The 14,952-nt window shown below is 38.7% G+C and overlaps 1 protein-coding gene across 3 annotated transcripts in view; it reads left to right on the forward strand.

Annotated features, from left to right (window-relative positions):
- Positions 1-14,952, forward strand: part of LOC133562220 (A disintegrin and metalloproteinase with thrombospondin motifs 16) — a 166,862-nt gene that overhangs the window by 117,379 nt on the left and 34,531 nt on the right. For all 3 annotated transcript variants that reach the window (XM_061916195.1, XM_061916194.1, XM_061916196.1), the window contains one exon: positions 10,266-10,414. In XM_061916195.1, the coding sequence (XP_061772179.1) occupies positions 10,266-10,414 (149 nt within the window). The remainder of the gene's footprint in view (positions 1-10,265; positions 10,415-14,952) is intronic.

Genomic DNA, 14,952 nt, shown 5'->3' on the forward strand with positions numbered 1-14,952 from the left:
AGATGCACAGATAGGCAATTATATCATCCGCAACCACATCACTAAAGTCGTCATCCACCCGCCACCCACCAGAACCAACATTTCATCAAAGCCACAACCGCCCGCCACCCTCGCATTGTTATATATCTAATATAGACGATGCAAGGCATTAGTGAGGTTAGAAAGTGTAACTCCCTCCAAATAGCACAGACACAATGGCTTTCCTGAACTGATTTATTTGAGGGCTTCCTTTCGCTTCAAATTCAACGTGAAAACTGTAATAAATAAAGCACGTTACAAACGTAAAAATAATAACATGCACAGCATGTGGATCAAACATTTTACCAAGTAAAACACCAACAAATGACAAATACCTCGTAGCTTCCTTACATCCTTCGACAGACCAAACGAGACACTTCAAAATAAAAGTATGCCCACATACTGTTTCAAAGAGTGCTGCTGGTTTTTCGTATGTGGGTAACAACATTTAACTATTTATAAATGTTTGATTTCTATAGGCTAGTCAGGTAAAGTGTTGTACCTGACAAGTTTGGGCTACTTTGCTTCTGCAGCCCTCATCAGAGGTGTCACGTGATGTTAGCGTGACGTTGTCTGTGACGTGTTATATGGATTGTACCATCAAGAGTTGTCAGGTACAACACTTTACCTTCTAGCCTGTATAAATCAATTATTTATAAATACACGTCAGTAGGCTAAATGAACCTCTTCAACATAACATTTAACTATGTATAATGTAGCGGCTGGCTAAGGGGTGTTAGCCAAAGACTTTGGCTGGGGGGCGGGACTTCTGGGAGAGATAGGGAAGTGACGTTATCGACAGGAAGTGAGAGTTCGAGTTGTCCCGGGAAAAGCGTTAGAGACATGAGAGCTGTTGTGTGGTTGTATTACATCTTGTGCAATAAAGACAAGACAAACAAAGAAGTTATGAGCCTACATTCCTGGGATTATTACAATATATATTTCCGAATTGGTTCCTAGGGACCATTTAGTGTTGCCAATCAACCTATCCCCAGGTGCATGTCTTTGGAGGTGGGAGGAAGCTGGAGTCCCTGGAGAAAACCCAGACAGTCATGCAAATTCCACACAGAAAGACCCCAAGCCCAAGAATCGAACCCAGGACCTTCTCGCTGTGAGGCACGAGCACTAACGACTGTTCGACCGTGCTGCCCACTACTAGGCTATTTATTAGAAAATACATATATAATGTAGCATCTATCAATTAATTTAATTGATTATTTTTTACAGTTAATGTCAAACAGTCAGCTGTCACTCTCTGACTTGCGCAAACACACAAAAACATACAAAAACTAGGCTGTCTACTAAGCCCCTCTTAACATCACAAATACCGTCAGGGTGGTTATAATCATTAGTAAATAAAATGTTTGCTACAGATTATTTATTATTCACATCAAACCATGAAGAATACGCTGTTTCAGCCTGCATAACACACACTTTTACAATGGTGACACATTCACTGTCAGTATTGATTTGGCTTTTTTAAATGCAAAGTGTTATCTTCAATTAATACAACTTATAGGCCTACTGAAACCCACTACTACCGACCACACAGTCTGATAGTTTATATATCAATGATGAAATCTTAACATTGCAACACGTGCCAATACGGCCGGTTTAGTTTACTAAATTACAACTTTAAATTTCCCCCGGATTTTCCTGTTGAAAACGTCGTGGATTGATGATGCGTTTGATGACGCGTTTGATGACGCGTGTTTGTGACGTTATTGGTTGTAGTGGACATATTAGCCCAGCACCACTTACGGCTAAAAGTCGTCTCTTTTCACCTTGCAATTACACAGTATTTTGGACATCTTTGTTGCTGAATCTTTGGCAATTTGTTCAATTAAGAATGGAGACGTCAAATAGGAATGCTGTTGGTTGAAAGCGGTGGATTGCAGCTGCCTTTAGCACTGAAACACAGCCGGTGTTTAATTGTTTGTTGTGAAGCTTTAACACAGAGCGGTCAAGCGAACATGTTTCTCTACGTCAACCAGCAAGTTTTTGGATGGGAAAATTGTGATATTAAGTCGGCTCTTACCGGAGACTTAAGTGGATTATGCGACCTCATCCTGCAGCTCAAAAAGGCAGCTGTGATCTTGGCTCCTCGGCTTCTCTCAGAGACACTAGCGTTCACCGTAGACCTCCGACTTTCAGGTATGGCTTCATAATCTCACTAAAATACTATTAGCACAATAAACAGATAAGAGATTTTCCAGAATTATCCTAGTATATGTGTCTAATTACATCTGAAACTCTCCCACTGCCGCCACCTAGAGCCGTCGCCTTTTCTATTTTTTCTTTTTCTTTTTTTTTTTTTTCGGGCTTCACTTTAACTTTCCTTATCCACGAATCTTTCATTCTCGCTCAAGTTAATGGGGAAATCGTCGCTTTCTCGGTCCGAATTGCTCTTGCTGCTGGTGGCTATGATTGTAAACAATGTGAGAATGTGAGGAGCCTTCACACCGGTGACGTCACGCGCACATCGTCTGCTACTTCCGGTACAGGCAAGGCTTTTCTATTAGCAACCAAAAGTTGCGAACTTAACCGTCGATGTTCTCTAATAAATCATTTCAGCAAAAATATGGCAATATCGCGAAATGATCAAGTACGACACATAGAATGGACCTGCTATCCCCGTTTAAATAAGAAAATCTAATTTCAGTAGGCCTTTAATCCACCATGATTTTCACACAACCAAGAAAAATTAAAATATTATTATCATTTATAATGATCCCGCCTTCATTCACGACTTAAGCACTTGTGTGGAACTTACACAGGGTGGCTGTGTCCGCAGGCTGAATGGGAGAATACATACAGCTAAGAGAAACATGCATTATTTCGAGCCTAAAAAAAGCACTTAAACGAAAATGGAGAATAGGGTCCTTTAGAACAAGGGTCCCCAATCTTTTTTGCGCCAGCAACGGATTTAACGGCCTACTGAAACCCACTACTACCCACCACGCAGTCTGATAGTTTATACATCAATGATGAAATACTAACATTGCAACACATGCCAATACGGCCTTTTTAGTTTACTAAATTATAATTTAAAATTTCCCGGGAGTTTCGTCTTCAAAACGTCGTGTAATGATGTCGTGTACGCAACACGTCACGGGTTTTTAGTAAGTATGAGCGCTGCGCACGCACACAGCTAAATATCGTCTGCTTTAATGGCATAATCATACAGTTTTTTGGACATCTGTGATGCTGAATCTTTTGAAATGTGTTCAATTAATATTGGAGAAGTCACAGTAGAAAGATGGAGTTGGAAAGCTTTAGCCTTTAGCCACACAAACACACAGTGATTCCTTGTTTAAAATTCCCGGAGCCGAAACTTTACGATGGATCAGAGTGCGGTCAAGCGAACATGGTTCCCTACCACATGTCCACCAGCAGGTTTCGGTGAGAAAATTGTGGTTAAAAAGTCAGTTCTTACCGGAGAAAAGCTGAGCTTGTGCCGTTCATAGCTGCCGTCGACTCCCCTGAGACACTGCGCGTCAAGACACCCGTGGACGCACACTTCCAACTATCAGGTACTGTAAACTCACTAAAATAATAGCAACACAATAGAAAGATAAGGGATTTCCCAGAATTATCCAAGTAAATGTGTCTAAAAACATCGGAATCCATCCCAATGAAATCGTGTGGGTTTTTTTTACTTTTTTTTTCTAGTCCGTTGCTATCAATATCCTCAAACACAAATCTTTCATCTTCGCTCAAATTAATGGGGAAATTGTCGTTTTCTCGGTCCAAATAACACTTTTTGTTGGAGGCTCCCATTAAAAACAATGTGAATATGTGAGGAGCCATCAAACATTTGACGTCATCGTCTGCGACTTCCGGTAGAGGCAGGGCTTTTCTCTTAGCACCGAAAAATGTGAACTTTATCGTGGATGTTCTGTACTAAATCCTTTCGGCAAAAATATGGCAATATCGCGAAATGATCAAGTACGACACATAGAATGGACCTGCTATCCCCGTTTCAATAAGAAAATCTCATTCCAGTAGGCCTTTAATGTAGGCAATATTTTCACAGACCGGCCTTCCAAGGGTGGCAGATACAATACAGCAAAAAAAGTGCAGGAAAAATACAAGTCACTATAACGCTGAATATGTGGGAGCTCGTTTCTTTTCAATGAGATGCAGATGGAAATCAGCCTTTGGATATAATCTGTCGCATTTATATTTGATATGTTGATTGGCAACACTAAATTGGCCCTAGTGTGTGAATGTGAGTGTGAATGTTGTCTGTCTATCTGTGTTGGCCCTGCGATGAGGTGGCGACTTGTCCAGGGTGTACCCCGCCTTCCGCCCGATTGTAGCTGAGATAGGCGCCAGCGCCCCCCGCGACCCCAAAAGGGAATAAGCGGTAGAAAATGGATGGATGGATGGATGTTCATGAATGTGCATTGTATCATGTCACAAAGTTCAAATGAATCTAACAATTTCCTATGAGGAGTTTTATTGTACATCTATAAACCAGTTTATTGGTGTGTTAAGTGGGACAGGCTAAAGTTAAGTCGGAGAAAATTCAGTCCTTTATAAATAATTTCATGTTTCTCTGCGGCCTGGTAGCTAATGCGTCTCGGACCTGTACCGGTCCCCGGACGGGTGGTTGGGGACCTCTGCTATATACCATCAACCTGCCAGGGGACTGCAGATTGAAATGATCATTTGGCTGCAGTCTGGCGTATTTACATTTGATATAACAAAGATATAACAAATATGATGAATGGTGACTTCCTACCAGCAATCTGAATGGTGTCACTTGTGGGACAGGCAAAAAGTTAAGTTGGAGAAAATGTGGTCGTTTTTAAAAATTAATGAATGTTTCTGTGCTGCTCACAACTAGAACTGTGAGCTAGTTGAACTGTACAATCTGAAGGCCTTGAGAGTTGCTGTAATCTGCGCTTTAGCAATGTTATTGTGAGGGAAGACTTTCTAATACCGTATTTTTCGGACGATAAGTTGCAGTTTTTTTGCAGTGCGACTTATACTCAGGAGCGACTTATGTGTGAAATTATTAACACATTACCGTAAAATATAAAATAATATTATTTAGCTCATTCACGTAAGAGACTAGACGTATAACATTTCATGGGATCTAGGGATTAGGAGTGACAGATTGTTTGGTAAATTTATAGCATGTTCTATATGTTATAGTTATTTGAATGACTCTTATCATAATATGTTACGTTAACATACCAGGCACCTTCTCGGTGTCTATTCTTGGTGTTGGGTTTTATCAAATAGATTTCCCCAAAAGATGCGACTTATACTCCAGTGCGACTTATATATATTTTTTTCCTTTTTTATTATGCGTTTTCGGCAGGTGCGACTTATACTCCGGAGCGACTTATACTCCGGAAAATGCGGTATAGCTCTGATTTTTATGTACAGCGCCGCATACAGTTGAGGCTTATGTATTGCATCGTTTTTTTCTCATTGCTGTGTTGCTCTCTGGAAGTGACTATTGTTGATCCAACACGTGTGTGGACGTGTTTTTTTTTTTTTTCATCCCAGCAAAAGAAGAAAAAAAAATCACAAAAGTTCCAGTGTAGACAAGGGTGTAAATGTTAGTGCCAATTTGAGCAGTCTTACTCAAAATGTTTGGCTTCTGTTGTCATCTTTTGGAGGAGAAATGTAGTCCCACTGTAGCCACTCGTGCCAACAGGCATTTGTATGTGTGGGGGAAAAAAAGTTGTTTATGTGTGCAAATCTGGTTAATTAAAACAAGCATATGGCACCATGGCAACATCATAACAAATAAATACAGTACAATATAGATACAAAAAAAACACAAAACTGGAGCTTTTAAACTGGAATACCTCAAATAGACTACGGAGTTTCAAAAGACTTAAGCAACTGAAATGTAGAGGGGGTTTTCCCTTTAACACATTAGTGGTGCCAGACTTACATTCCTCCTTGAAGGGGGTTACAGATCACTGACGGATTAAATATCATATGAGACAAATACGTAGTGAACAGGATCCACTATGAAAATACAGTTATGGAGACATATGGAGAGTTGAAAAATCAGGATTTTTGACTTTTCACAATTCTATGCTTCCAACTTCAGCGGTTTTGACAAGGCCAATTTTGGAATCGATCTTGACTGTACCACAATGCACAATGCTAGGTCTAAAAAGGCAAGACTGGATGAGTTTGATGCCGAAAAACCTGAGAGCCTTGACATAAACCTGATCAAATTGAGGACACACATTTGGGATGAGCTACAGCAAAGATTGTAAACTTTTACATTACAAATGATTCCAAAGATACACTAACATCCTGGAGAAGTATTCTCAGAAGTGCGAAGGTTGTAATTTTTACAAAGCAGCAACCAACTCTGTTATACCTTCTTAGTTCACTATTTGTTTGTGCAAGGACAGTGCATTTTAAAACGTTAGCAGAACAACATGCATTGACCAATAGAGCACAGAACAGTAGCTGATATATTTCATGAAATTCCCTGACACAGCAGTTTTAAGTGCTGGCCCAGGACCATCAGCTAATTTTCGTTTTGATTCTAAGTAAAGAGTTTGGATGACCTTGACTATAAATTAGATTTGAGCTAATTCAAGTGCAATGTCGATACAATAGTCTTCTTGAGGGAGCAACTGCAACTGGTTTGTTGCTGATGTAGCAAAAAATGGGCTCTTGGGATCTGTGCCAGAAAGCAATCTGTGCTCTTTATTTATTGTTTCTTTCCTTCGTTCTTTTAAAATGATTCTCCCTAAGGGGCTCATTCCCTCTCTCGGCCTCTCTCCAACCGCCCAACCGTCCCTCATAGGCATTTGGTACTCGATCTATTGAACCTGATGGCTTAATCCCACCCTTTCCCTCCACGGGACAATTAACGGAACACAAACAATGACAAGCTTACTTAGAAATCTGTGGCTCTCGGTCAGGGAACAACTTCAGGGGAAATCAGCTGTTCCAGTTGTTAGTGGAGAACCCCAAGATAAATCCGAGACGTGTATGCGTGTGAGGTTGGGGGTGGGGGGGCGGGGAGATTCGTGCAGAGGCATGAAAACTTGATGGGAACGAGAACAGCTGTGCATGTGCCCCAACTATCAACATGGATCATTCTAAAAGGAAGTTTCCTGCAACATGCCTGATGTCATCTGAACACAAAGAGATCCAATTCATGATAAAAACTGCTTGTGACACGAGTCTGAATTTCCGACTATCATCTCACATTACATTCAGGGATTTGGAGCGAGGTCATGGTCTCTTTAAACTATGTCATTGGGTCATAAACTGGTTAAGTGCTATGTTTTCGTTTTGCCGTGTAATTATGATTAAATCAAAATTAGCATGAGTTCAGCATCACTTTCATTAATCATACATTGCATAATTTTTTGTACAAACAATATTTACCAACCTAATCAACCATCCTTTTTGTACATTAGCTAGCTGGCTGGATCGCATGTGAACGCGTTTGTAAATGGCCTCGATGCAGAGAATGAGGGTAATTTTGAACCCAAGTGAGACCTGACCTCACTTGTACTTGATCATTTTAAGCGCAAAACCAAATGTATTTTTGACGAGTGCTGGAGTAAAACAGGAATTTGTCTTTGCAATTCAGGAGACGAAAGACCCCCAGAGCAGCCCTCCATGTTTTCTTTACTGAGGAAGAAAGTTATAAAGCATACTATAATTGATTTATGCATTGTGTTCAACAGTATTTCTAGTTTCATTGTTTTCAAAGTATCAGTATCTGCTGAAATAAATATATCTGAAGAATGCAATGTAATTTTCAGGCATTTTCTGCATGTGGTTTAGCTCTCTTAATTAAACTTTTAGGAGAGCACATGTGGGTAAATTTAAAGGCCTACTGAAATGAAATGTTCTTATTTAAACGGGGATAGCAACTCCATTCTTTGTGTCACACTTGATAATTTCGCGATATTGCCATATTTTTGCTGAAAGGATTTAGTAGAGAACATCCACGATAAAGTTCGCAACTTTCGGTGCTAAGAGAAAAGCCCTGCCTCTACCGGAAGTCGCAGACGATGACGTCACATGTTTGATGGCTCCTCACATCTTCACATTGTTTTTAATGGGCGCCTCCAACAAAAAGTGCTATTCGGACCAAAAAAACGACAATTTCCCCATTAATTTGAGCGAGGACGAAAGATTCGTGTTTGAGGATATTGATAGCGACGAAGTAGAAAAAAAAATAAAATAAAAAAATAAGTTAAAAAAAAATAAAACGTGATTGCATTGGGACGGATCCCGATGTTTTTAGACACATTTACTAGGTTAATTCTGGGGAATCCCTTATCTTTCGATTGTGTTGCTAGTGTTTTAGTGAGTTTAATATTACCTGATAGTCGGAAGGGTGTCTTCACGGGTGTCTTGACGCGCAGTGTCTCAGGGGAGTCGAAGGCAGCTATGGACGGCACAAACTCAGCTTTTCTCCGGTAAGAACTGACTTTTTAACCACAATTTTCTCACTGAAACCTGCTGGTCGACATGTGGTAGGGATCCATGTTCCATAGGAAAGTTTCACCTCCTGGAATTTTAAACAAGGAATCACTGTGTGTTTGTGTGGCTAAAGGCTAACACTTCCCAACTCCATCTTTCTACTGTGACTTCTCCAATATTAATTGAACAAATTGCAAAAGATTCAGCAACACAGATGTCCAAAAAATTGTATAATTATGCCGTTAAAGCAGGCGATATTAAGCTGTGTGTGTGCGTAACGCTCATACTTCCTAAAAACCCGTGACGTCTTGCGTACACGTCATCATTACACGACGTTTCGAAGACGAAACTCCCGGGAAATTTAAAATTGTAATTTAGTAAACTAAAAAGGCCGTATTGGCATGTGTTGCGATGTTAATATTTCATCATTGATGTATAAACTATCAGACTGCGTGGTGGGTAGTAGTGGGTTTCAGTAGGCCTTTAAAGTTCTACACACTAAACAACGCTTGGCTATTTTGATAACCCAATTTACGAGTTGCGAGTGTTGGATTCAATTTTGGAGTTATTTTCATGAAGACCAATCCATTTTTTAGTTTATAAGTGTATTATTTTAAGTACATTTCTGTGTTTTCAAAACTATGAACCATTTTGGGGTTGTTTTTCAATGACTAAAGCATTTTTGGTAGAAGGTTTTTTTTTTATAAAAAGGTACTTTTTTCTTGACGATTAATCTCATTAACATTATTTACAATCACACATCTTATGTAGATGAAAATATTTGAGCATGCTGTATAGCGCTGCTATTGTCAGGAGCCGCTGCCCGGATCATGTTTGTTTATTTTTTGACTCCCTCAGTTCCTGTTTTGAGCACCCCTGGGTTTGTGATTTAGATGCCATGACTGGAGATTGTTTTCACGCTCACCTGTTCCTGGGCAGTAACCAGAGAGCCACTTAATACCTGCTTTTTGCCACACGTAGTCCGGCTTTTTTATTTGCTTCCACCCAACAGTTACGACTACTAATTTGCTTTGCGTTTTTGTTTGCCTGTTTACTTGCTAAGCTTTTTTTTTCGCTATTCCGTTAGCTTCCTGTGCTACAAGCACGCTGGCACGTTGTTAATTTCAATCAGTAGTTGGGAAGGAGTAGGAAAAACCAGCAGTAAAATGTATAATTTTTAACCAACTATTGGGTCAAGGAGCGCTAAATTGCGCAACCCAATAATTGGGTTTGGAATAACCCAACAGTTTTTATGTGAAATAAATTCAACCCAGTAGTTGGTTCATGAATCAACCAACATTGAGTTAGCATAACTCAACTTTTGGGTTAAATAATGCAACCCAATAGTTTGGTTGGGAATATCCCAACATTAAGTTATCATAATAAAATTTGTTGGTAAAATATTTCAACGCAAAAGTTGGGTTGAAAATATTAGCCCAAAATGTTGAATTAAAATAACTCAAATAAGGCGTTTTGTCGTTTTCTTAACCAGCAGTTGGGCTAAAATTGGGTTATTTTTTAACCCAACGATTTTTAGTGTGTACAATACTTTGAATGCTTTTAAAAATATAACTGTCATTTAAATCGATTGTGTTCACCTTGTCTTCTTACATACATGTTCACAATTCTTGTGTTCAGACAACTATTTTTGTGTAAGAAAGTTTTCTTACCTGCTGACAGTTTCGGCTAACACTTCAGCCTTCGTCAGAGAATTTTGAACATATGACATTTATTTATTCAAAGCACATGGTGCACTTTTGTGTTTCTGTTGCTTTTATGACTGACCATATGTGTGTTGCCATTCTCTTATCCAGTGGTGTCGAAGGGGGCAGTGTGTGAAACAGGGCGATGAGGGTCCAAGGCCCCAGCATGGCCAGTGGTCAGAGTGGTCGTCTTGGTCTGTCTGCTCGCGAAGCTGCGAGAGTGGTGTCACCTATCGTGAGAGGCACTGCATTAAACCAAGGTGGAGAAAAATATACATATCATTGCAAATACAGTATATAGTTTTTGAACTGTTTTCAATGTGTGTGGATTATGTTGTTGCATCTGGCACTTTGAAGCACACTCTCCTGTAGTCTTATTAAAAAGCAAGTTTTTTTGTACAATATCCAAGTCATATACATTGCAATGGCCTTTATCAAGAGTAATGTACATTAATTAGACCATTTGAATCCACACTTTAAAAGGAAAAGTGTAACCAGTTTAAGAAATATGAGATTAAGTTTGTACTAGGGAGCCGTGCAGTGGCCCAGTCTGGAGATCTAGGTTTGAATGTCCATTTAAACGTTGCAGTTTAGCGTTTGTGTTTTCTCTGTGTACAGTATTCTAACTTTGTCCCACATTCCAAAAACATTCACGTTAGGCTAATTGGAGGGTATAACTCAAGGGCAGAGGTCCCCAAACTTTTTGACCCAGGGGCCGCATTGGGTTAAAATAATTTGGCCGGGGGGCAGACTGTTTATATATATATATATATATATATATATATATATATATATATATATATATATATATATATATATATATATATATATATATATATATATATATATATATATATATATATATATATTAGGGCTGGGCAACGATTAAAATTTTAATCAAAGTTAATCGCATAATTTCTCCGATTAATCGCGATTAACTGCATTGTATACGCAAAGCCCAATAATGAATTCAAAAGTAGTGTGTAGTGCACCTTTATTGGAATATTCTCCCACATGAACAAAAGCACCAGAACATTTGTTGTGCAAACACAATTTAAATCAGTCCTTGTTAAACAGTAGCAGTTAAATAGCATATTTTATGAAAATCAACAAAAAAAATGTAAATACAAACATTTAAGCTTATTGCCACTGCCAGGGTATTTAACTTATCCTGTTTGTTATGGAAAATAAATATAATCTACATACAAATCTCTGAGCCACAATCATAACATCTGAACAGACAATTTCTGAGATAACAGCAGAAACATTTTTTTTTATCAGGGATCTTATGTTTAAAAAACCTATATTATAGGTAGTGGGCTGTTTTAGGGAATTTTTGATCAAATTATCCGTAGTAGCAATATCAATAATGTTGTGTTTATTCTGCGTAGTGCACTTAAAATAATTATGACCATATCTAGGAATTGATATGATGGGAATTTTCCGATTGTTTGCTTGGTGCTTTGAGAAACCGAACCCATATACATGGTACTATATTGTGATGTTATGAGCCAGGGGAAAAAAGAACTACCCTACCCAGTATGCAACAGGAGTGACGAGCATGCGCGGTAGCCCGGTATAGGTTGTGTTGCCATGACGGCATCTTGTATGTTGTGATATGCACGCTCTGAAAGCAAACGTTAAGAACTCAGCCAACACGCCTCGTCTGCATTATTCATAAATAGACGGACAACACATATACTCCGCTACTTCACAGGCCGCTGGATGTAGCCGGCAAAGTATTCCCATGCTTGCTAGCCGGTCTAGCAAGCACGCGTCATTCAGTCCAAAACGGCCCGATCTATCCACATTCAGAATTGTCTGGCGGCCGTAAGTGATCCCAGAGTGACCACACTGTAAGCCAGCCATGAAATTTGCAGAATTGTCCGGTACTTTTGCCAAATGTTCCATCTTTACCAAGAGCCCCTCGACACCGAAGCCCATCCGGGCGACGCCATCTTGTTAAGAACAGGCGTTAACAAAATAAAAGCATGTAAACAACATACGCAAATGTGCGATAAAATAATTGTCGGCGTTAATAGATTGATGAGTTAACTCGTAATTAACGCATTAATTTGCCCACCCCTAATATATATATATATATATATATATATATATATATATATATATACACATGTATATATATATACATATATATATATATATATATATATATATATATATATATATATATATATATATATATATATATATGTATATATATATATATATATATATATATATATATATATATATATATATATGTATATATATGTATATATACAGTATATATATATATATATATATATATATATATATATATACATATATATATGTATATATGTATTTATATGGATATATATGTATATATATGTATATATATGTATGTATATATATATATATATATATATATATAGATGTATATATATGTATATATAGGTATATATATATATATATATATATATACGTATAGGATATCACGTCATCGATTGGAAAATGCATTTTTAGACAATGTGATTTGCCTGAGCGGCTAGGAGACTGAGAGTAACAAGCAACAAGCGGTAGAAATGGACTAGAAAGGACAGATTAAAAAAAAAAATAGATCTCGAACACTGGCGGGCCGGAATTGGCCCGCGGGCCTTAGTTTGGGGACCCCTGCGCTAACCTCTGGCCATAAGTCAGCTGGGCTCGGCACCAGCTCACTGCCCATGACCCTGATTAAAACAAGCCTTATTGAAAATGGACGGATAAATGGAGATTGCATGTACAAACCCCGTTTCCATATGAGTTGGGAAATTGTGTAAGTTGTAAATATTAACGGAATACAATTACTTGCCAATCATTTTCAACCCATATTCAGTTGAATATGCTACAAAGAAAACATATTAGATGTTCGAACTGATAAACATTTTTTTTTTTTGCAAGTAATCATTAACTTTAGAATTTGATGCCATTAACACATGACAAAGAAGTTGGGAAAGGTGGCAATAAATACTGATAAAGTTGAGGAATGCTCATCAAACACTTATTTGGAACATCCCACAGGTGTGCAGGCTAATTGGGAACAGGTGGGTGCCATGATTGGGTATAAAACCTGCTTCCCAAAAAATGCTCAGTCTTTCACAAGAAGGATGGGGCGAGGTACACCCCTTTGTTTACAACTGCATGAGCAAATAGTCAAACAGTTTAAGAACAACGTTTCTCAAAGTGCATGGCAAGAAATTTAAGGATTTCATCATCTACGGTCCATAATATAATCAAAAGGTTCAGAGAATCTGGAGAAATCACTCCACGTAAGCGGCATGGCAAGAAACCAACATTGAATGAACGTAACCTTTTGTCCCTCGGACGGCACTGTATCAAAAACCGACAACAAACTCTAAAGGATATGACTACATGGGCTCAGGAACACTTCAGAAAACCACGGTCACTAAATACAGTTCGTCGCTACATCTGTAAGTGCAAGTTAAAGCTCTATTATGCAAAGCAAAAGCCATTTATCAAAACATCCAGAAATGCCGCCGGCCTCTCTGGGCCTGAGATCATTTAAGATGGGCTTATGCAAAGTGGAAAAGTGTTCTGTGGTCTGACAAGTCCACGTTTCAAATTGTTTTTGGAAATATTCGACATTGTGTCGTCCGGACCAAAGGGGAAGTGAACAATCCAGACTGTTATCTACACAAAGTTCAAAAGCCAGCATCTGTGATGGTATGGGGGTGCATTAGTGCCCAAGGCATGGGTAACTTACACATCTGTGAAGGCACCATTAATGCTGAAAGGTACATACAGGTTTTGGAACTACATATGCTGCCATCTAAGCGCCGTCCTTTTCATGGACGCCCCTGCTTATTTCAGCAAGACAATGCCAAGCCACATTCAGCACGTGTTATAACAGCATGGCTTTGTAGTAAAAGAGTGCGGGTACTTTTTTGCCCCGCCTGCAGTCCAGACCTGTCTCCCATCGAAAATGTGTGGCACATTATGAAGCGTAAAATATGACAGCAGAGACCTCGGACTGTTGAACGATTGAAGCTCTACACAAAACAAGAATGGGAAAGAATTCCACTTTCAAAGCTTCAACAATTAGTTTCCTCAGTTCCCAAACGTTTATTGAGTGTTGTTAAAAGAAAAGATGATGTAATATAGTGGTGAACATGCCCTTTCCCAACTACTTTGGCACGTGTTGCAGCCATGAAATTCTAAGTTAATTATTATTTGCAAAAAAAAAATAAAGTATGAGTTTGATCATCAAATATCTTGTCTTTGTAGTGCATTCAATTGAATATGGGTTGAAAATTATTTGCAATCATTGTATTCCGTTTATATTTACATCCAACAGAATTTCCCAACTCATATGGAAACGGGGTTTGTACCAGGCAAGTTGTGTGTTTTGAATCTAAAATAACTGAACAACCCAATAAATTCCACCTCTTAGAATTTTTAAACTCATTTTAATTTTGGGGTCTGTCATCATACTATTTGCCACTGTGTTGGGAACGTGACTCAACCGCATCATTTCTTATCTGTTCACGTATTCCCTCTCTCATAAATCACTTGGGAATATTTGCATAGCCAGTCAGCCCTGGTGCCTTCTATCAAAATCTGGGGCTCCTCTTTATCAGGTCTTGCCAAGTTCTTGACAAATGGTGGGCTAAAGTAGACATAGAGGGGAAGAAAGGAGGGGAGAGGGGGTATTGGAAAGAAGACAGAGATAGGCAATGATAGAGAGGCTTAGTGGGTGAGAAAAAGGCTAACAAGGAAAGCACGAAACATGAGAAGGAAATTTGAGTGGAAAGAA

This window comes from Nerophis ophidion, linkage group LG11 (assembly GCF_033978795.1).
Source record: "Nerophis ophidion isolate RoL-2023_Sa linkage group LG11, RoL_Noph_v1.0, whole genome shotgun sequence".
Taxonomy (NCBI): domain Eukaryota; kingdom Metazoa; phylum Chordata; class Actinopteri; order Syngnathiformes; family Syngnathidae; genus Nerophis; species Nerophis ophidion.